This window comes from Grammomys surdaster, unplaced genomic scaffold (genome assembly GCF_004785775.1).
Source record: "Grammomys surdaster isolate TR1022 unplaced genomic scaffold, NIH_TR_1.0 126278, whole genome shotgun sequence".
Lineage (NCBI taxonomy): Eukaryota > Metazoa > Chordata > Mammalia > Rodentia > Muridae > Grammomys > Grammomys surdaster.
The window spans coordinates 6,107,653-6,128,783 of NW_021621078.1; the positions used below are offsets into that span (position 1 = coordinate 6,107,653).

At 39.9% G+C, this 21,131-nt stretch overlaps 1 protein-coding gene across 1 annotated transcript in view; it reads left to right on the forward strand.

Annotated features, from left to right (window-relative positions):
- The window catches only part of Cpd (carboxypeptidase D), a 67,131-nt gene extending 48,748 nt beyond the window's left edge, over positions 1-18,383 (forward strand). Inside the window, exons 13-21 of the mRNA XM_028759331.1 lie at positions 954-1,149; positions 3,739-3,874; positions 4,573-4,704; positions 5,469-5,564; positions 5,668-5,732; positions 10,336-10,467; positions 11,663-11,848; positions 12,396-12,495; positions 14,367-18,383. Of these exons, the coding sequence (XP_028615164.1) occupies positions 954-1,149; positions 3,739-3,874; positions 4,573-4,704; positions 5,469-5,564; positions 5,668-5,732; positions 10,336-10,467; positions 11,663-11,848; positions 12,396-12,495; positions 14,367-14,593 (1,270 nt within the window). The 3' untranslated portion in view covers positions 14,594-18,383. The remainder of the gene's footprint in view (positions 1-953; positions 1,150-3,738; positions 3,875-4,572; positions 4,705-5,468; positions 5,565-5,667; positions 5,733-10,335; positions 10,468-11,662; positions 11,849-12,395; positions 12,496-14,366) is intronic.
- Positions 18,384-21,131: the final 2,748 nt, after the last annotated feature.

The following is a 21,131-nucleotide window of genomic DNA, read 5'->3' on the forward strand; positions in this document are numbered from 1 at the left end:
GTGGACGAAGCCTTCTGAAAGTTTCTCTTCCTATCACTTTCTTTGATTGTCACATGTATGCCAAGTTCCCACTGCAGATTTGTATTCTCACTGAATGTTGTTTAGCTCATTTTATTTTGTTGAGGGTAGTGGACACCTTTTGGAAGGCTGAGCTCACCTGTTAGGTTTATGCCAGGAGCGTATAAGCTGCATACATACTGAGCATATGCCACGAGTGTGTGTATAAGCTGCCTCCTGCACACCTACTGAGCATCATTTAACCTTTTACTGTTTTACTTGGTTCATTTCATTGATTGTAAAATTTTGCCAGAAACTTTAGCTTTTTAAATTCTGATTTACAGTGTTTATAGATGCAGAGCAATATTTAATTTGGAAGGGCCAGGTAATTTCCTCTCTTCAACTGACTTTTTAGTATTTCTGCCTTGTTTAGACTTTAAAGTCACCTGCCATAGCCATACTACTGCATACAGCTTATGGCCTCCCTACTTAAATAAAGCCCAAATTGGACAGTATCCTGCTAGATAACTTTTTTTTAAAGCTCATTAAATATTTTAGCCATTCTAATTTAAGATGTGCTTTTGAAAATTAAATAATTCCTTAAAATACAACATATCTGCCATTGTTAGTCAGGGGTTTATCAATAGGCACCAAGTTCTATTGAATGGCATTGTGACAAAGCAATCACTTTTATCCTATTAATGTTTTTCAGTTTAATGCTAATACATTACTTCTGTCTAGGTCTGGTAAATCTTCTGTCATAGTAAAGAAAGCCAGCCTTGAGCTGGAAACTCTGGTGAAAGTGGAAATTTGATAATTTATTTTGTTTTTATTGATTTGACTTTTACTGTCAAGCTGATGTTGCATTTATTGTAAAGTATAAACTGTTAAAGTCTGTAAGTTGAATTTAACATAACACTGAATTACTCGCTGACTTTATTTCTGGTTTCTGAAAGTCTGGGACAGAGTGTTGAATATCGTCACATTTGGTCCCTCGAAATCTCCAATAAGCCCAACATATCAGAACCTGAAGAACCGAAGATTCGTTTTGTTGCTGGTATCCATGGAAATGCTCCAGTTGGAACTGAACTGCTTTTGGCTCTGGCAGAATTTCTTTGCCTGAATTACAAAAAGAACCCAGTTGTTACCCAGGTAAGAGAATAGTTTGTTTTGCCATACTTCAAAGACAAAGGCTCTGGGATCATTGATATCAGGGCACCATTTAAAGCTTTGCAATTTCTTAGTCCATTTTACACAGAAGAACTTTTAGTACATTGTGGTACTATAAGAGATAAAAAGAACCACCTTTATACTCACTGTTTATAGTGTCTTCCTAGTATATGTCTTTGTATATGTTGAAAAGCAAAGAACAAGAAAATTCTGAAAGTTTACATTGAGTCCGGTTCTCCTGTAAGCTGAGGCTCCTTTTATCCTTACCCACAATTCTGTGCATTTTAACTTGAGGAACTGCCATTCTCAATTACTTATAGACAAGTCACTTTACTGAAAACTACAGTGGAAGACATAATTCTTTTTACCTTTTCAGGTAATATATAAAATCTTTGGGGATCTTGGCTGTAAGGAATTATATACAGACTGATATAGCATTATCTAATGTAGCCATCTGTGGCTATAAAAAAGAGGTCTGTCCTAGGGACTTAGTTGTATATGATTAAGAACCCTACTCTGTGTTGTAGGGAAAGGAGGGCAAGAGCATTCATCCATTAGCACTGCTTATATTGAACTTAGGGAAGATGAGAGAATGAATACTTGTTGAGTATACACTGACTGTGCCAAGCACTGTTGCTCAGTACTGTATATACATTGTTGCTCAGTCCTCATCCTTGCAAGGATGGGATCCCTGTAACACAAGTGGAAACTGAGTAGAGGCATTGGTTAATTTACCAAACATCTAAATCTAGTAATTAGTAAAAACAAATCTAAACCAATATATAGTTTATTGTTTGTTTTCTTTTTCTTGTAATTAAAAACAAACAGCAAGTGTATCTTGTGCTAAAGCCCAGGCACTGTTGCTATAGTGCAGCGCCTTCCCCAAAGGAACTGGGGAAGAACTGGTGTCCTGATCAGAATCAAAAAGGACCTATGTGCCTAGGTGAGATCACACTTGATCAAAAATTATTTTATTATCTCCAGCAAAGTTGATTCCATTAACAACTTCTTATAGGTTACAAAATTCTCTCCCAGACACTGACTGGTTTCTCTTAAAATGAGACTGTATCTAAGATAGTGAAATTCCTGGCTGTATATTAAAAATACTTTAGAACCTTTAAAAACACTAGTGCCTGGACATCATCCCCAGGAGGCATCAATATTTCTTTTATAACTCCTTATGCTTTCCTCCCCACAAGAAATAAATTGCTACAGCTTTAGGCTGTTTATTTGTTTGAGACAAAGTCTCACTACATAGCCAAGGTTGTCCTTGAACTTGCTCTATAGCCCAAGTTGGCTTCAAACTCATAACACTCCCACCTGCATCTCTGGAACTGTGGGGTTACAGATGTGTACAGTCACACACTCCAGATCAAACTCGGGGCTCACATATGTTAGGGAAATGTTCTACCACTGAGTTAAACCCCAGCCCAGGTTGTTCTCACATATAGCCAAGCTTGTACCTACTGGTCTTATGGTAGTAAGAGACCATATCATAGGTAAAATACTTTAGCAGGAATCTCAGAGCTTCTGAAGCCAGCCTGGGACAAGGTGGAGCCTGACAAAAGAGAAAGGAGGTGGTGGGATGCAGAGATCCTGTTGAGTTGTCTGTGGTGACGTGGAATTCTCCCAAAGGCGAATTTAAGAGCCAGTGAGTTAAGGTCACATGTGTTTTCAGAAAGAAAGGATTTATTGTGCCTCTTGCATTGAGGGGATGAGAACCCATCATTATGGTGAAGGCCTATCATGGTCTGGAGTAGGAGGGGCCAGTCACATTGGGTCCAAAGTCAAGAAGCACAGAGATGGAGCCACCTTCTGCTTGCTTCCTCCTTTTCCCCTTTTTATTTTGTCTGAGACCCCTGTTAATGGGATGGTGCCACTCACACTGAGCATGGGTCCACAGGCATGTCAGAGGGGTTTCTGAGGTGAGCCTAAGTCCATTCAAAATGACAGTGAAAATTGTAACACTATCAGAAATATGAAGCACTTCAGAAATTATTTCATATTGCATGTGTAGGCATTAATGCTTGTGGACATGCTGTTGTCAACTCCCCTTGTCTGAAGAGACATTGCTATTTTCAGATTTTATATCCCCCCCCCCCCGTGTAATCCAGAAAATGGCCCCACCGTTATTACTAAGACAGTGGTCGGCAAGCATGTTCTGTAAGGGACAGATAGCATATAATTAGGCTTCTCAGTAGCCTGGAGCTGCTCAATCTCATCATTATAGTGCACACAAGTAATTAAACAGAAATGAATTGGCGTGGTTATGTTCCAATAAAAAAAGAAAAGCAGCCAGCAAACTGGATTTTATATGTCAGGAGTGCTTCTGTGACCACTATTCTTTGTCACCAAGAGGCAATGAAGAACATTAGTTATACAGTATTGTCTCATTTCTTTTAAAATTTGTTTGATGCAAATAAAAATTTTATCTTGCACTTCTGTTCCTTTTAGTGTTTTGCCTTTTAAAATAACTATTTAAAATGAACAATAAAGACTTTGTGTTTGTAGGGGAGGTACCTGTCACTTCCACATAGAGCTAATGAACTCTTGATTTCTTTTTTATTTTAGTTGGTTGACAGGACTAGAATTGTGATTGTTCCCTCTCTGAATCCAGATGGGAGAGAGCGAGCACAAGAGAAAGACTGCACCTCAAAGACTGGGCACACAAATGCCCGTGGCAAAGACCTGGACACAGACTTTACAAGTGGGTCTAAACTTTAGGCCATTTAGTACTTTTGAAATGAGTCTTTCTGTGCTAGGAGATTGGTCAGTCCCACTTTGTGGATGATGAATGGGTTGCTTCCTTGTTGAGGCTATGAGTGTGAAGTATAAATCAATACAGACATTCAGAAAAATTTTAAACATTTTTTTTCTTTCACTTTGCAAAAGTAATTGAAGTAGTGTGTGTGTTTTTAAAGAAACTTAGTTGAGATTATTGGGGTGTTCCAGTGCCTACAGAAGGTAGCAAAGGCCCTCTTTTTCTCTACCCTTCTGAATATGTGTACACACACAGCATATATGCATGCTGTTATATGTAATGTACTAATGTGCACACATTATCTCAAACTACACACATCTTGGAATAACCTCCCTCTGAGAACATGTCTTTCTTGCTTGAGCCAGCATGTGGTGAGATTATTACACACAAATTTTTAGTTGTTGATGTTGTTCTAGATAGGATTTCACTATATGGCCCTGGCTGTCCTGAAACTCAGTCTTGAACTTAAGAGATCTACTTGCCTCTGCATCCCGAGAGCTGGGACTAAAAGCATACACCACCACTGCCTAGCTACCTACAAGTTTTGTAAGCCAGCATTGTGATGGAATTCAAATAGAGGATTTCTTTATACTTTCACAAAAATTTAAAACTTGATATTTTATCTTTAACTTTTCTATTTTTAGGTAATGCTTCTCAACCTGAGACCAAAGCCATCATTGAAAACTTGATTCAAAAACAGGACTTCAGCCTTTCGATTGCCTTAGATGGTGGTTCTGTGCTGGTTACATATCCGTATGACAAGCCAGTACAGACAGGTATGCTGAGTATCAGTTCTCATATGCAGTATTTAATCCTGGTAGGACATTCCAAGTCACTAAGTAATATTCCTTCTGAAAGTTTTTCAGTAATGAGCTCTTGCTTGCTTTATGCTCAAATAATCAGCCTTAGAAAATTATCCATACTGTACTTAAAGGGTTCAGACGGGTTGGAGAGGGAAGACCCTATGGAGGCCAAGGTATATTGAGTCACACTATCTGGTCATATCTGCTCAGTAAGCTCTGTCAGGTTTTGAGAATTTCCATTTGTAGATTTTGAGAATACAAAAGTGAATCTGGCAAAGTGACAGTGTTCATAGTAACAGTCTAACCACTCCCTCCCACGCTTGACACCTTGCTTAGTGGGCTGTGCCTTGTGGTAAGCTAAACAGCTCCTTGTTGACTCTCCCCCAGGTCATGTAAAATGCAGATAGTTTGAGTTGTTTTCAATGTAGCTTACAAGGAATATTGTTATTAGGCCCCAGTTGTCCATAATTGAGGTACAATAAGACCAAAAGAAGATTGTATCTTAGTATAATGGCCTGTTGTATAAATTCACCATTAGTATTTTTTTAATGTAAAGAGGATGTTTGTTCCTAAGTATGATTGTCTTAGACTAAACAAAACAATGTTGTTATTTATGGTAACTGCTCAGTGGGCTGCAGAACTTACTTGGAGAGGAGAGGACTCAAATCCACGATAATGCACTTGAGCAAAAATCTTTTCAATTTTTCCACTGACTTTCAATTTTTTCTTCTTGGTAGTGGAAAACAAAGAAACTTTAAAACATTTGGCATCTCTTTATGCAAATAACCATCCATCGATGCACATGGGTCAGCCCAGTTGCCCAAATAATTCAGGTAGGCCTTTCTTCTCCCCTGGGTTACTTGTTTGGGTTGATTGTTTTGGGGAGAGGAGAGTCTTTGGTCTTGTTGATCCTATATCTCACAATGATTTTTATAGATGAGAACATACCTGGCGGAGTAATGCGGGGAGCTGAGTGGCACAGTCACCTGGGCAGCATGAAGGTATGCTTTGGAGAACATGGTTAGATAGATGGGCTTAAGAATGCTGGTCATTGAGCAAAAAGCCGGTACCTTCTCTAAGACAGAAAAGTGACTGGCATCTGGCATCTGCCTTGTGGCTTCCTCAACATGCTTAGGCCTTAAATTAACCTGGCAGTAATCTTCTATTTTGAGCATTCTTAATTGCATAATTTGGTAACACTAACTATATTTACAGTCTTATACAACCACTACAAGTCTACTTCTAATTTTTTTCATCACTTCAAACTGTACCTGTTAAGGAGTGAGTGACTCCCTGTTCTCTCTTCCGACAGCTCCTGGTAACTGCTACTTCTGTCTCTAAAAATTTGCCCAGTCTAAGTATCTCCTAAGTGAACTTACATGTTAATCCTTTTGTGTCTAACTTCTTATATTAACTTAATTTTTAAAATTTTATCCATTTTATAGCACATATCACATACCTTTAGAACAAAATATTATTCCACTATACATAGCATCTTCTGTTTATCAACTTATATGTTGATAGACATGGGCATATAGTATCTTTAAGCCTGAGTTTTCACTTTGTTTAGGTAGAGATCTAGGAGTGGCATTTATTAGATATTGTTTTAATTCCATTTTTAATGTTCTAAAGAACCACCAAGCTTTTCTATAGCATCTCTACCATCTTACACCTATCAGCTGTGTTCAAGGATTCCATCTTCTCTGTGTCCTCGGAAATGCCTGTGATGTTAATTTACATATCCTAACAGACATCTTGTGGTTTTCATTTTCATTTCTGATGGCTAATGATACTGGACTTACTTTGTATGCACTTGTTGGTCATTTGTATAGCTTCTTCAGAGAAGTTATCTATCCAGATCTTCTGTCCACTTTACAATCAGGTTTGGGCCAGCAGGCTGCCTCAGAGGGTACAGGTGCTTTCTGCCAAGCTTTATGACCTGAGTTTAGTCCCCATAATGCACATAGTGGAGACAAAGAACCACCTCCTACAAGTTGTCTTTTGCCCTCACACATATACTGTGACATGGATGTCTACACAATGTTAATTTTAAATTTTTAATTGGGATGCTAGAGAGATGGTTAAGAGCACTGGTCGCTCTTCCAAAGGACCCAGGTTCAATGCCTGGTACTCACATGATGGCTAATAACCAACCATATATAACTCCAATTGTAGGGGTTCCAGTGCCCTCTTCTGGCCCCATTAGATACTGCACATAACATACACAACATACAGGCAAAACAGCATCCACACACATAAAGTAAGAGTGAAATTAAATTTTTTTAACTAATTGAATTGTTAGTTTTCTATATAGTCCACATATTAAATCCCTTTCATGTACATGACTTGCAGATAGTTTCAACTATCATCCTAGAGGCTGTTGGGTGTTTGTTTGTTTGTTTGTTTGTTTGTTTTTTCGAGACAGAGTTTCTCTGTGTAGCCTTGGCTGTCCTGGAACTCACTCTGTAGACCAGGCTGGCCTCTAACTCTCCAAACTCCAGGCTGGCCTGCCTCTGCCTCCCAAGTGCTGGGATTAAAGGCGTGCGCCACCACTGCCCAGCAAGGCTGCTGTTTTAACTTTTAAAAATTACATTGATTTGGGGGTGGAGCATGTGCCACTTGTGGAAGGAAGGAAGGGAGCAGTCTGTGGGAGTCAGTGCTGTCCTTCCACCGTGTGGGATCTGGGATGCAATTCAAGTCTCTTTCTTAGGATTTGTTGGCATATTAAGATTCTGTTTTTCTTGTAAGAGTTTTATGGCTTTAGCTCTTGATATGATTTAAGTTTGTTTTGTGTACAATGTGAGACAGGAGCTTAGTTTCATGAGAGGGCAAGGATCTAGATGGCTTTTTTTTTTTTTTTGTCAAAAAAATGTGAGTCTTTCCGGTCTTGGTGTCCTTTCAGAAAGCATTTGAACACAGAAGTATGGGTTTATGTCCAGACTTGTATTTCATGGGTTTACAGCTGTTCTTTTGCTGTTATATTGTTTTTGCTATAACTATAATTTATAAGTGTTTTGACACTGTTCTTCTTAAGGATTGTTTGGGTTATTCAAAAGTCCTTGCAACTCCAGCTGGACTTGAAGTTGGCTTTTCATATTCTGCATAGAAGGCTGTTTGGAGTTACTTAGGAGATGTGTGGACTCTATAGCTCGTCTTTCTGACCCCCATTTAGTAAGTGCACTTAAAATTACACAGTGAATGGTTAACTGATCATTTGTTCTTGTGAGTAACAGGAAATTAACTTCATTTTCATTTGTTTATTTATTTTTTAAGAGTTTACTATGTGGGGTCCTACAGAGCTAGTTCAGCAGTTAGGAACACTGGCTACTCTTCCAGAGGTTTCAGGGTCAGTTCCCAGCACCAACATGCTGGGAACATGCTGACTCACAGGTACTTCTGTCCCAATTTCAGAGAATCGGATGTCTCCTGACCTTTGTGGGTACTCCACACATGTGGTTCACATAGGTACATGCAGGCAAAACATGCAAATATATAAAATAAATCCAAAAAATGTTAAGGAATTTACTATGTGGGAAGCATTTTGCTGTACTAATGATAAAATATTTTCCAATGCCTATCAAACAAGTAGCTGTTTCAGAATTAATTGATTTGATCTAGAAGAAAGCATCTTCCACATATCATAAATTTAAAGACAGAAAACATTATACCAAGTCAGAGCCACAGAGCCGCAGAGCCACAGAGACACAGAGCCACAGCCTTTCCTTTATGTGAGGGATAGTGTCTGTGATGCAGAGATAGTGAAACAGGATGCTCAGAAAGAAAAAGTGGCATATACAGAAGCCAGCAAGCAGTTTACTGAGTAGCCTTTACCAGATAGAGACAAGAAGGAAAAGTGTTTAGGGCTTTGAATTAGTATATTTTAATAAGGACTGGAAAGTCACTGAAGGTTTTGAACAAGAATATAGTCTTTGAGCAAGAATATGGTCTGAGTTGTGCTAAGGAGAAATTAAGTTCATAATAGTGAGATACTGCTACTTTGGAAGGAGATATTGCACAGACACTGGTTTGAAATAATCTAGATAAGGAATAAGGACTTTGCTCAGGGTAATGACTATAGGATATGAATCAAGCATTAAAGCTTTAGTTTTGATACTGAAGTGCAGTGACAGGATTTGGAAATTATTGATAATAGTGAAACAAATCAAAATGGAGTTTCTGGCACAATAACCCTAAGAATGTAGTAGTGTCACAAATATCTTAGTGGCAACCAATAGCTCCCCAATTGGACTTAAGACAGGTTCAACAAGAAGGAAACCACTCATAGTATTAGAAACCTAATTAATAATTTAAGGCTAGTGAATTCACAGATCTTGGAGGAGAATCTACAACCACCCACTTTACTAAAACAGCATGAACACTAACTACATTCTAAGTATTTGTCCTTGTATCACAGATAAATGTAGTCCTTACCCTTCATCAACAGACAGACAGCATTACAGAAAACTACAACCAATCAAAATGCAGAGTTGCAGAGTCCAGTCCCAATAGATAAATCCTGGAAACAACTCTAGCACTTACAGGCTCAGAGAACATTGCAGAAGAGATGGCAGGATTATGAGAGTCAGAGAGGATAAAAGGGTTTACTGTGAGATTGTGTCTCCTAGCGATGCAGAAGCTAACCCAGAAAAATCTCACCAACATAACTGCCTAAAAATGAGCTGAACAAGGACACCTACAGTAGACATGCCAAAGTGGGTAGGGGGAAAAACACAGGGCCTCAACCCAAATAAAGAACTGCAGGCAACTTAGACATGCTTAGAGTTGGAGAAATAGTATTCCCCAAGGAACAGCACACCAATTGGTTATCCAGTACCACACCAACTGATTATAGCTATCCCTTGAAACATACATATTAGTTGCTGTATATAGACTGAGCAGGTTATATTTAGAAATCTATGTGCATATACATATGTGTGTACAGAATATAGGTAACAACAATCAATGAAAAAAGAGGCCATGGATTTGAAAGAGAGCGAGGAGTATATGAGAGGATTTAGAGGGAGAAAAGAGAAGGGAAAAATAATGTAATTATATTATAATGTCAAAAATAAGAAAAAAAGGTATATCAAAAAAAGGCAAAGTTTGTTGACAATGTGAGAAAGTTAGTATTAGGTAAACAGGAGAGCTGAGGGGAAGGTGGCAAGTAGAGTTAGGAGCTTGTCTGCACAGGTGGTCCCTGCACTTGACCAAGTGCTCCACCATGACAGCCATTGCCACAGCAGGCTCAGACAGGAAGGATCAGGACAAGTGCCTGTCCTCTGCCTCCAATGCTGGGGGAGCAGCAGTGGGGTTTGAGAGTTGAAAGGTTAGCTGGCTCTCCATGTGAACTTGTTTGCTCAGCAAACCCCAGTAAACTACCTGTTCTTACAGGCACCGTGGGAAGCACTGCCACATCAGAATGGACTAGACAGTCACTGTCCTCAAGGGATCTGTCTGTGACCCCTTATTATACATGCTGATTTATTTATATTTGTTGTAAGATGTATCACAGATGGTGCTTACATCACACATTTTCTTTAGTTCATTTGTTTTACAAAGTTAATTTCCACATGTACTAATTTGATTCTGGACTTTATATTTCAGGATTATAGTGTCACCTATGGCCATTGCCCAGAAATCACAGTCTACACAAGCTGCTGCTACTTCCCAAGTGCAGCTCAACTCCCTGCCCTGTGGGCAGAGAACAAGAAGTCTCTCCTTAGCATGTTGGTGGAGGTGAGCTCGTTTTGAGTTGTTGTTTCCCCCATACTGAGGATGAAACCCAGAGCATCATGCATGCTAGGCTTCATCATAGGAGTGTATTCAATGAGAACCTTTATTAAAGCATTCTATTTATTTATTTATTTATTTACTTATTTATTTTTGGTTTTTTGAGACAGGGTTTCTCTGTGTAGCCCTGGCTGTCCTGGAACTCACTCTGTAGACCAGGCTGGCCTCGAACTCAGAAATCCGCCTGCCTCTGCCTCCCAAGTGCTGGGATTAAAGGCGTGTGCCACCACTGCCCGGCAAAACATTATTTTTTAAATGTACATAGAAAGAAGAATTTTATTCTTTTGTGTGTGTGAGAGAGGCAGAGAGAGAGAGAGAGAAAGAAAGAAGAAGAGGGAGAGAGAGAGAGAAAGAAAGAGAGTTTTTATGTGTTTATGCTGTTCACACGTGGGCCATCACGTGTGTACATGTCTGAGGTTGAGGTTACTTTCCACTATACATACTAAGACACATATCTCGATGTACCCAGACCTCACTAATCTGGCTGTCCAACTTGCCCCAGGGTTCCCTATGTCTGCCTCCTGAACACTGGACTACAGGTGGGCTGACATGCTCACCCAGCCTTCTACATGGGTTATAGGGATCCAAGCTCCAGTCCCCACACTGGGGTGGAAAGCCGTCTTCTTAGGCTGAGCTTTAATCATCTCTTTGTTGCCAAAAGAGATGCCATGCAGTCACATGTCCTGAATCTGCTGACACTCGGAGCTTCTTGTTTTTCAAGCTCAAGATCACACAGTTACAGTCAGTGTTGCCATGGAAGGAAAGCATTCAAGGCATTTGAAAACTAGCTAATGCATTAGGCTTTCATTGTATCAGAGTTCTTATCTCTGACTCTGACTCAGAAGCACTGACTGATTAGCAGATATAGTCAGAGTCACTGGGGACACTATAATACCCCCATCAAACCCTGATTTTTTTTTTGAGACAAGGTTTGTTAATTTGATGATAGTGGCCTTGAACTCCATTTCCTACATATACCTCCTATGTAGCTAGTATTATAGGATGTGTCCTCTTGTAACTACAAGGTTTGTTGTTTTGTGTATGTGCACACACATGTGTTTAGTTGATTTTGATCAAGCCTCAAGCTATTGGCTGTAAAATATCTGCTGACATTGTGAAAATTATGTTTGGTTTTTTTCAGGTCCATAAAGGAGTCCGTGGGTTAGTAAAAGACAAGACTGGTAAACCGATCTCTAAAGCAGTCATTGTACTCAATGAAGGAATAAAAGTATACACAAAAGAGGGAGGGTACTTCCATGTGCTTTTAGCTCCTGGGGTCCATAACATCAATGCCATTGCTGATGGATACCAGCAACAGCATTCACAGGTAAGAAACTCAAGTTGGATTAGATAAGTGCTTCTTGTTATTAATGCTTGTGCCTTGTTTTGAAACTCTTGTTAGGAAGCAAGAAGCAAAAGTATGCCCACCTCTTGATTACAGAATCTATTCTCTTTCTGTTGCCAAAAGGTATCTTTCTGTTCCTCAGCAACAAAAGAATAGCTTGCATAGCATCTGTATAGTGTAGATGACACTTGCCTACCTTCTTGGTTTGCTTTTTAGGCCCAAGGCATTTAGTGAAACAGAGCTACAGTGTCCTATAAATGGCTTTTGCAAATTTAATTTTAACATTTGATGTGTATGGATATTTGCTTTATGGTCTGTGCACCATTCACATGCAATGTCAGCAGAGGCCAGAAGAGGGTTTGGATTTCTGGATTCCCTTGAACTAGAGTTATGGATAGTTGTGAGCCACTGTGTGTATGCTAGCAACCAAACCTGGGTCCTCTGGAAGAGCAACCAGTGCTCTTCACAGTGGAGCATCTCAGCAGCCCTGTAAGTGACTTTTTATGATTCTTAAATTTTATCCTTTTAGGTCTTTGTGCATCATGATGCAGCCAGTTCTGTGGTAATAGTCTTTGATACAGATAACCGGATATTTGGTTTGCCAAGGGAACTCGTGGTAACTGTGTCAGGTAAAAATTTTTCAGTTTTTAAATACTTGACGTTAAAGCCAGTTCTGCTATTACACTTTGAGAGTGGCTGGCCCCCACAGACACCTCTAGCTAACTGGTTATCCCCTAGAGTCTGCTTACTTAAAGCTTATCTGCTTGATTTTCCCAAGCTGCTTCTGCTGCTCTATATGTTCTCCTGACTTGCCCCTACCTTTTCAGGTCCATCCTCAAATTCATCTCTACTGAGAGACATGTTTGTATCTGCCCAGCACATTGTCTAATGTCCCCACCAAAACAAAGCTCCAGGCAACAGAGTCGATCTGCATCCCCAGATCTTAGAGCCACAGTTGGCACAAATGGGTCTTACTGAGTGTTGAACAAGCAAGTGTGACTTTATATCAAGATCATACTGGTTGCTAGAATTTACTCTTTGGTTTTTCAAAGTCCAGGAAAGAGGAAATGTTTCCCTGCCAGGGTTAATTTGTGCCATTGTTTGAATGTCTTAAAAGTTAAGGGGAAAATATGTGGAAAAAGCCATGTTCCAGTGTACTGTGTCTTGAATGAACTTCCATTGATTTCTCAGTGTAACTTGGACTTAAAGCAAAAACCCAAGCTGTATTGCAGGTGTGGGGGTCTCAGGTGAAAATGGTACCTTGGTATCATGGTGTGGTCACAGAGCCCTTCTGGGATGCTTACCATTCTCTTTGAACCTGGCAAAATACAAAGAAGTTGGTGATTAAAGCCACAGGAGTCAGGATTCAGCCATGGTTTAAGTCTAGCTTTGCCAGCTATTAGCTGCTGTGCACTCAGATTTTATTTCATGACTGTTTTTTTTTTTTTGCTAAGTCTATTGTTTTGCTAATCTTGTATACAAATTTAAATTAAAAAAGAGTTTAAGGCAGAAGGATTACTGCAAGTTAGAGGCCAGTCAGGACTATATTAGTCTCAGCTAGCCTGAGATACAGTGAGACCCAGGATGTTTGGATGGATGGCTGGATGGATGGATGTCAGCAAGATGGCTTAGTAGGTGGTAGCATCTTGCTACACAAGCCTGATGACTTGAGTTCAGCCCCTGAAGCCCACAAGTAGAAAGAGAACCAATGTTTACAAGTTGTCCTCTGAACTCCATATGCATATATGTGTGCACACATGTGCGCAAACACACAGTATAAATTTCTAAAAATGTAATTTAAATTGGGAGTGATGGCGCATGCCCAGCACTTGGGAGGCAGAGGCAGGTGGATTTCTGAGTTTGAGGCCAGCCTGGTCTACAGAGTGAGTTTCAGAACAGCCAGGACTACACAGAGAAACCCTGTCTCGAAAAACCAATATATATATAATATATACATATATGTATATATTATATATATTATTAAATATAATATATTTAAATATATATAATTTAAACATCTTTAACTAAAAATTAAAAAGAAAAAAAGAAAGAAGAAAGAAATAACAATCTTGGGCAGTCCAGTGATAGAGAGCTTGCCCTAGGATCAATTCCCAGCACAAGAAAGAAAAAGACAAGGAAGAGAGGGAGAGGAGGAGGGGGAGGGGGGGTGGGGGAGGGGGAGGGGGAGAGAGAGAGAGAGAGATCTTGGAAAATAACCCTAAAGCAATTAAAAATTACCGGGTTCTGCGTTTTGCTGGTTTGCTTATTGATCTCTCTCATTGTGGTATGGTAGGTGCGCTGCTTCTAGACGAGGGGGTGGGTTTGTTGAGATGCTAGAGATTGGGCCCCGGGCTTCTTGCCTGCCAGGTCTACCACAGAGGATCCCCTCCAGACAATCAAATTGCTCTTAATTATATGAAATTAAAGTAAATGACATATTATTAAAAGTGCCATCAGAGGTAGTTGCTTGTTAACACTCCCATGTGATTTTGTCGGACAGGAGCCACCATGTCAGCACTGATCCTAACGGCTTGCATCATTTGGTGCATCTGCTCCATCAAGTCTAACAGACACAAAGATGGCTTCCATCGGCTGCGGCAGCATCATGATGAATATGAAGATGAAATTCGCATGATGTCAACTGGCTCTAAGAAGTCCCTCCTAAGCCATGAATTCCAGGATGAAACGGACACAGAGGAGGAAACATTATATTCTAGCAAACATTGAAAAGCATGGTTTGCATATCTCCCTGCATAAGTACCAGGCAAAATGACAGCTCCTCTTGGGAGACACTGCAGTAAGAAGAGAGATGCCTTCCTCCTTCAAAGAGCTTTGGGAAGTTAGCCTGCTAAATTCAGACACTCAGAATGTCACAGGCAGTTTTGAACTTCCCTTCCTTAAAAAGTACTCTTAACCTTTTCTTTTTTAAAAAAAAAAATCTGATTTCTATTTATGCAGCAAAATATGGGACAGCCACTTTGTTTCCCTTTTTAATTTAAGATGAGCTGTTCAGAGATTCTGTAGAAACAGCATAAAGCCATCTAGTAGATGTTGTATTTTGCACATCAGGCATTTACTAGTGGCTTTAGTTTTGTTCTCTTTAATTTAAAGGCCAAAAGAATCCAGAAACATTAAGGCAGGGACACCAGTCAGACTCTGACATAAAGCTTTAAAAACTGGAGATTTTCTCCATCTACTGAGGAGTTCTCTTCTCCAGTTAGCAAATAGCTGGGGTTTCTCTTATTCAGGTTTAATGGAGGATGAATGATTCTTAAACAGATTTGACATTAGGAAATGGAATAAACGGGCTTCCGTATTTGTCTTTCTACCTGTTTCCAAGCTGGATTAGAACTGGTGGGCTATGCTTTAAGCAGGATTTTACTACCTCTCTTGTAAGGTTTAACAAAGTTCTAAATATCCTCATCCTAAAGGAGAACTCACTGGCTTTGCTGTGGAGGCACCAGATGTCCCGTGAGTAGAGGTGAAAAGGAGATGGAGCAGAAGCAAGGACATTGTCTGTCTTATGTTGGTTGGTAAAACCCATAGGTGCTGCTGCTTTATCTGTGAAGCACTCATTATGTTCCTTAGCGTTTCCTACATCTCAGCCCCTTCCGTGTGTATACCTGCGGTTTCCATATGATCTCACACCTAAAGGTTCTGAATTCTACTGCTGAAACCATCTAGAAGTATAAGAAACCTACTTGCACATTCTTAATACACTTGGATCCAAAATGTCTACACTTGATGCTCCAGCCCAAGCCTTCGCCCTGTGATGGCGTACTGTCATGGAAATAGTGTGGCCTCTGCATACAGGCCTCCGAAAGTAATTCGGTTCTTTGTCCTAATGATTCCTTTGACAGTCTCTTTTTTTTTTTTTCCTCTCTCTCTTTTTTTCTTTTCTTGATCAAGCAATTATGTTAAAATTTTCAGTTCTAAGCTTTGAAATATGGCTCTTTCCATGTAAAAAAGTCAACTGAAGGACTGCCATGTGATAGAACATTGGTATGAAGGTGTCCTCTTCCATGCCAGTCAGGCAGAGACCTAAATGATTGGCATTTTTTCGTGTCTGTCTGAATGCTGTTCAGTGGAATGATGCTTTTTGTGTGAGTCTTACCAATGACGTAACAGTTTAATATCTGTGAATCTTTTTAATGGCCAAGTTGCTGCTGAACTTGTAGTAAATCAGGGGATCACAAAACTAGCTCTTACCTTTCCAAACTGTATTCATACCATTGATGTATCAGTTACCCCAAAGGCTCAGCTCACCCAGGTCACTCGGCCACACTTGGTGAGGAATGCACCCAAGTGGCTGTATAAAGTTGAGATCTTGGTTAATGGAAGGGACTATGAGGTCGTGATATCTGTTAGCCATGGTCATTTAGGTGGCTTAGGTCCAGCTGTTCTGGAATCTGTCCTGGCATCAGCATAGCTGAATCGTTGTTTCACTGCATGAACAGAACAATCTGTGGCAGTTCATGCTAATGAGGAGCACATGACTCCATTTCTTCTAGTAACACTTTGTTTTCCTAAATGATGTGTATTGTTCTTTTTCAGCTTTATTTTTAAAAGTGCCAAGTCAGAAAACCAACAAGTGGCCTGTGGCTGGGCCCTGCTTGGGACAACTAGAAACCAAGTTCATGTGACAGTCTTCACTTTACTAGAGTTCACTAATGGACACTTTCCACTTGTTCTCTGGAATTAAATGTGTCTTTAACAGAACATCTCAGCGGTCACAGGCCACACCTTGGTCACAGGCCACGCCTTCTTAAGTATGTATGAAACATTTTTAGAGATGAATACATAGAATAGTTCTCTTAGTCATCTTTTCCTGAAATGAAACCCAAATTCTGCTCTATGTTTTGAGTCTTTAAATGAACTTCTAATGTACTGAGGTGGAAAATCAGGCCTCCCTAGCCTCTGTCACCTATGAACATGAATGTACAAGACCCATGACTACAAGACTTTGTTCTTAGCCCAGCCTTCTTTTGGTTGTGAAACCGATCTAATCTCACACTACTCCGGCAGCCAAGGGCACGGAAGCCATGCAGGGAGGGCAGTGCGTGCCTCCAGTGTTGCTCCTGAAGACCTTCTGTTTCTTCAGAGTCCTGGACTCAAGTGTCACAGTATTAGGAAGTTTGCCCCAGTCTGAGATGTGCCTTTCTTTGCTCACAAGATGTTGCTTTGTCCTGGTGATGAGTTTATAAGCCTTCTTCCCTCTCTGCTCCTTAACAAAAGCATCGTGATGGATAGGAGATGTTCACAGTGTCTGCCTGTGCGGATGCACTTGTGCTGATAGAGTTTGCTAAGATGATCTCAAGTAACTACACCAGCTTTGGTGTAGCAGTGAACTCTGGATGGTGCTGGGATCTGATCCAGTGAAGAACACTTGCCATTCTCACTTAAAGAGAATTGGCTTTGGGACTCTTAGCTTCGAGGAAGGAAACATTGTATGTTTTGGCTCAGTGTGCTTGACTGGTTAATCTTTGATAATTTCATCTGAATGAGATTTGCTGAATTAGTGAAAATTGAATTTAAAACTAATTATGAGTGAAAAATAAAAGGGTAGTGCTTATGTCTGAACTTGCTGCATTTTTGAGCTAGCACCAGCTCACCAGGAACCACACCTCTCTACTCCATTGATTTCCACCTGTTCCCAGCATTAAAGAGGTTTACTGTCTGCCAGACTCACATTTATGCCAGGTTCTGTCCCTGCTCTCTCAGATGCTGCTTGGCTATGAACACATCGTGGTGTCCTGCAGTGTGGGTTTCTGGTGGATTGTTTTATGGTAGCACCCAAATATTTTCCCCCCAAATTTTCCTTTATTGTTATTACTAAAATTCCACTAATGGTTAAATATTCAATGATCTTTCAGTCTAGCAACTTGTTGATAACTTTAGGTTTCTGATTTGTTTTAATTATAGCAGTTTTGGGGAGGGGGTGAATAGGGCCTTTGATTAATGTCAATTGAATCTGGGTTTCTAGTTTTTTGAAGAAAACCTTCCCAAATACACTTTTCCTTTATACTTGGAAAAACTTTATTAATAGTTCTACCTAGCTCTCAGAATATTATCCTGGTTGATTTTGAAATTTGGAAGTAGGTTACCATTTTGAGGCAATTGGATAGAAATTATGTAAATACAGACAATTACAATGTTTATAAATGGGATAAGATGAGTGTCTTAGCCACATTCTATGCTGCAGATTTTTGGAGGTATGACATGGTATTTCTTTATGTTCCTTTTACCTCTCTTTTTTTCAGAATACTTCCCCAGATCCAAAACTCTCCATGGCTATTTACATGATAAAACACCCATTCGTCTTAAGTGCTTCAGTCTTTTGTTTTATTTCATGCACTGTGCCTTCAAAATGAAAATTTAAAAGGGACTTTACGAGAATTGAATAGTAGTTTTAAGAAGTTAATCTGTGTAATTTATGTGAAATCTAACTGTAATGAGGTCCTTTGTTTTTTATATGTAAACAGATCTACTAATCCTGTATAAAAGTTATTTTATGATGTTTGTCTTTCTTTGTGTGTTGTCTCATAAGCTTTATTCAAAAATAGTAGACCAAAGAATGTTACTGTTCTAATCCTGAAAGTTTTAAGCTTAGTTTTTCTACCTAACTTGAAAAGAAAATAGTACCAAAGGCAGGATACAGAGAGCCACCTATAAAGTGTTCCCATCTTTATGAATTGACTAACAGAAGGTTTTGTTTCAGAAGTGACTGTTTTACATAGCAGCCACAACTGTGTAGCTCATCCAGAATGATGCATTCAGAAGCACCACACACAGTAGCAACACAGGGCTTACCACTGCGCCACCCACTTCACAGGTGTTCTATGTGCTACCTTTTGGATTAGGAAAGCCTGAGAGGCTTATAGACCCATGTTACCTTTGTTCATTAAAATTATGGTCCTTGTTCCAGGTGAAGCACAGTTAGAATAATCTATCCTGGCATCTCAGTCATGGCAGTGATTAATTTGGTGTCCCCTTGTTACTTAACAAGTTTCCCCAATGTTGCTGCTCTAATGAGTTGGGAATGAATGTAGAGCTATATAAGAAACATGGGCTGTGCTGACAGGGAACTTGTCATCCAGACTAGAGGAACAGAAACAGCAATAGACTGTGCTTCAGTGGCATTTGTCCTCTCTCAGAAGTCTCCTGAGGAAGTTCTGAGAGGTTTCAGTCTGGCCTAGTGTGCAACAGATGTCATTTGTAATGTGACCTTGAGTTGCAAGAATCTCAGAACAGGCTCAGCATCTCGGTCTCATGTGTGTTAAGGAACCGACTGGAAGAGAATAGAGGAGGCTTGATGAGACAGAGTCACGTAGTATTTGGTCCAAGTATCTGGAGTAGCTGTTGCTGGTGTCATTTTCCTTTGTTGTTTCCTGGTCTGCTTAGTGGTATGTTGTCAGCCATCTGAACAGAGATCTCTTAGAGGCCATCTTTTCAATTTAGAAGATATTAAGATAAGAAAACTTCCTGTAACTTTCTTCCACTGTGTGGTTCAGTTGATTATCTGAAGTATGACAAGAGTTTTAATTTTCCAGATGCTTCATTACTAGTTTTTAGGTGAGATTAGACTGTATCCATGTTACTTTTGTAGGGGCTTTCTTTAACTGTTGGAAATCCTGTCCTGAGTTTTACCACCTTTTCATGCCTGAATCCAGACATCTTTTGGTTGTTTTTATAATCTACTGCTTATGCTCAGGTTTTCGGATGTCTGGGACTTGTTGCCAACAATGTAAATGCTGTAGCCACTGCTCATATGCATCTCAGTTGTGAATAAATGCCAGCTTGCAGATCTGCATGCCTCAGTCTCACTGGCATTCAAAATGCCAGCTCAAATACTGATTCTCTGTTATTCACTACAAATGTTAAATAACTTTGCATTAGTGACCCAGAACTTAAAAACTTAGCAGTGGAATCTGATAAAAGCATTACCCAGTAATGGGTTACAGCAAGCATGCAGCTTGGTTAGTGCTTTTAGCTAGGGTCAAATGGTATGTTTTCCTGTTACTGTGTAACAATGTGGGTAAAATGAGCAGGAATGAGCAGCTGGCCTCAGCTAGTAGAGTGGAATTAAGAGGGGTTAAGAGTACAGTGCAGTTTTGAGTCGATCCTGGAAGACGACTAAAGACAAAACAGTACAAGTTTCAAGTTTAGATTGAAGGAAGTATGGTAATTACAAATGATAGTATAGCTGGGCATGGCTCACACCTTTAACCCCAGCACTCAGGAGGTAAAGGCAGGCATGAGTTCCAGGCTAGCCTAGTTTACACAGTAAGATCTGCTATCTTCAAAGGTGGGGTCAGGGTTAGTATGAATATCTCAACTTTAGCAAAAATTGTATACTCAAATAGAAGAATATGAAGAGATCAAGATAAAGTCAAAGCTGTAGTGGAAAATAAGAGCAATAATTGTAGAAAAGTTTAGCATAGAACGTTTAGAAACAGTACAGAATAAACGCCTTGTTGATAATGTGGACTGTAGAACGTTTAGAAACAGTACAGAATAAACGCCTTGTTGATAATGTGGACTGTAGTCTGAGATTGTCATTGAGGTTGAGCCAAAGTGAAAGAGGTATGAGGAAAGTTTAGGGTGCTAGATCTAATGCTGGGGTGTAGCCCAGTGGTAAAGCAGTGGCCTTCCATGCATGGGGCCCAGGGTTCATGGTTCAGACCTGAGCACTACCTGTTATAATTCCAAGTATTTCCCGTGACTACAGCATCAGTACACACTGTCATCTGTGAGGGTCATATCGTTTCTGAAAGAGTCCAGCATCAACCAGACTTTTGATTTAGGATCTGAAAAGACACAAGGAACCTAAAATTGATCTTAAAGATAGTGTATAGAATGAATGTATGGGCAGGTTGTGGAGATGGCTGAATTAGAGGCCACTGGATTTTTGGAAATAACTTTGGGAGAGTTTCAGCTATACGAAGTTGCCAAGAGAGCACAGAATTGACTGCTGAATTTATTGTGGAGGATATGGATGTTGGGATACAAGGAAGGGCTGTGTACAGTTTTCTATTGAACAGGACTTGAATGGGGTGAATTTGAGAAGGAAGGAACTGGACATAGGAAGTAGGATGCCTAGACCTGCCCAGCCGTGTGGAACTCAGTTTCTGTGGAAGGTGTCTCCATAGAGGCAGGGGGAACCTCACAACTTTCCCACCACCATAAAGACAAATAGAAAAGCTTCTGTTAATTTCAGGTGTTGGAATTATCAAATGCTGTAAATCAAAAAACAAAGGCCAGCCAA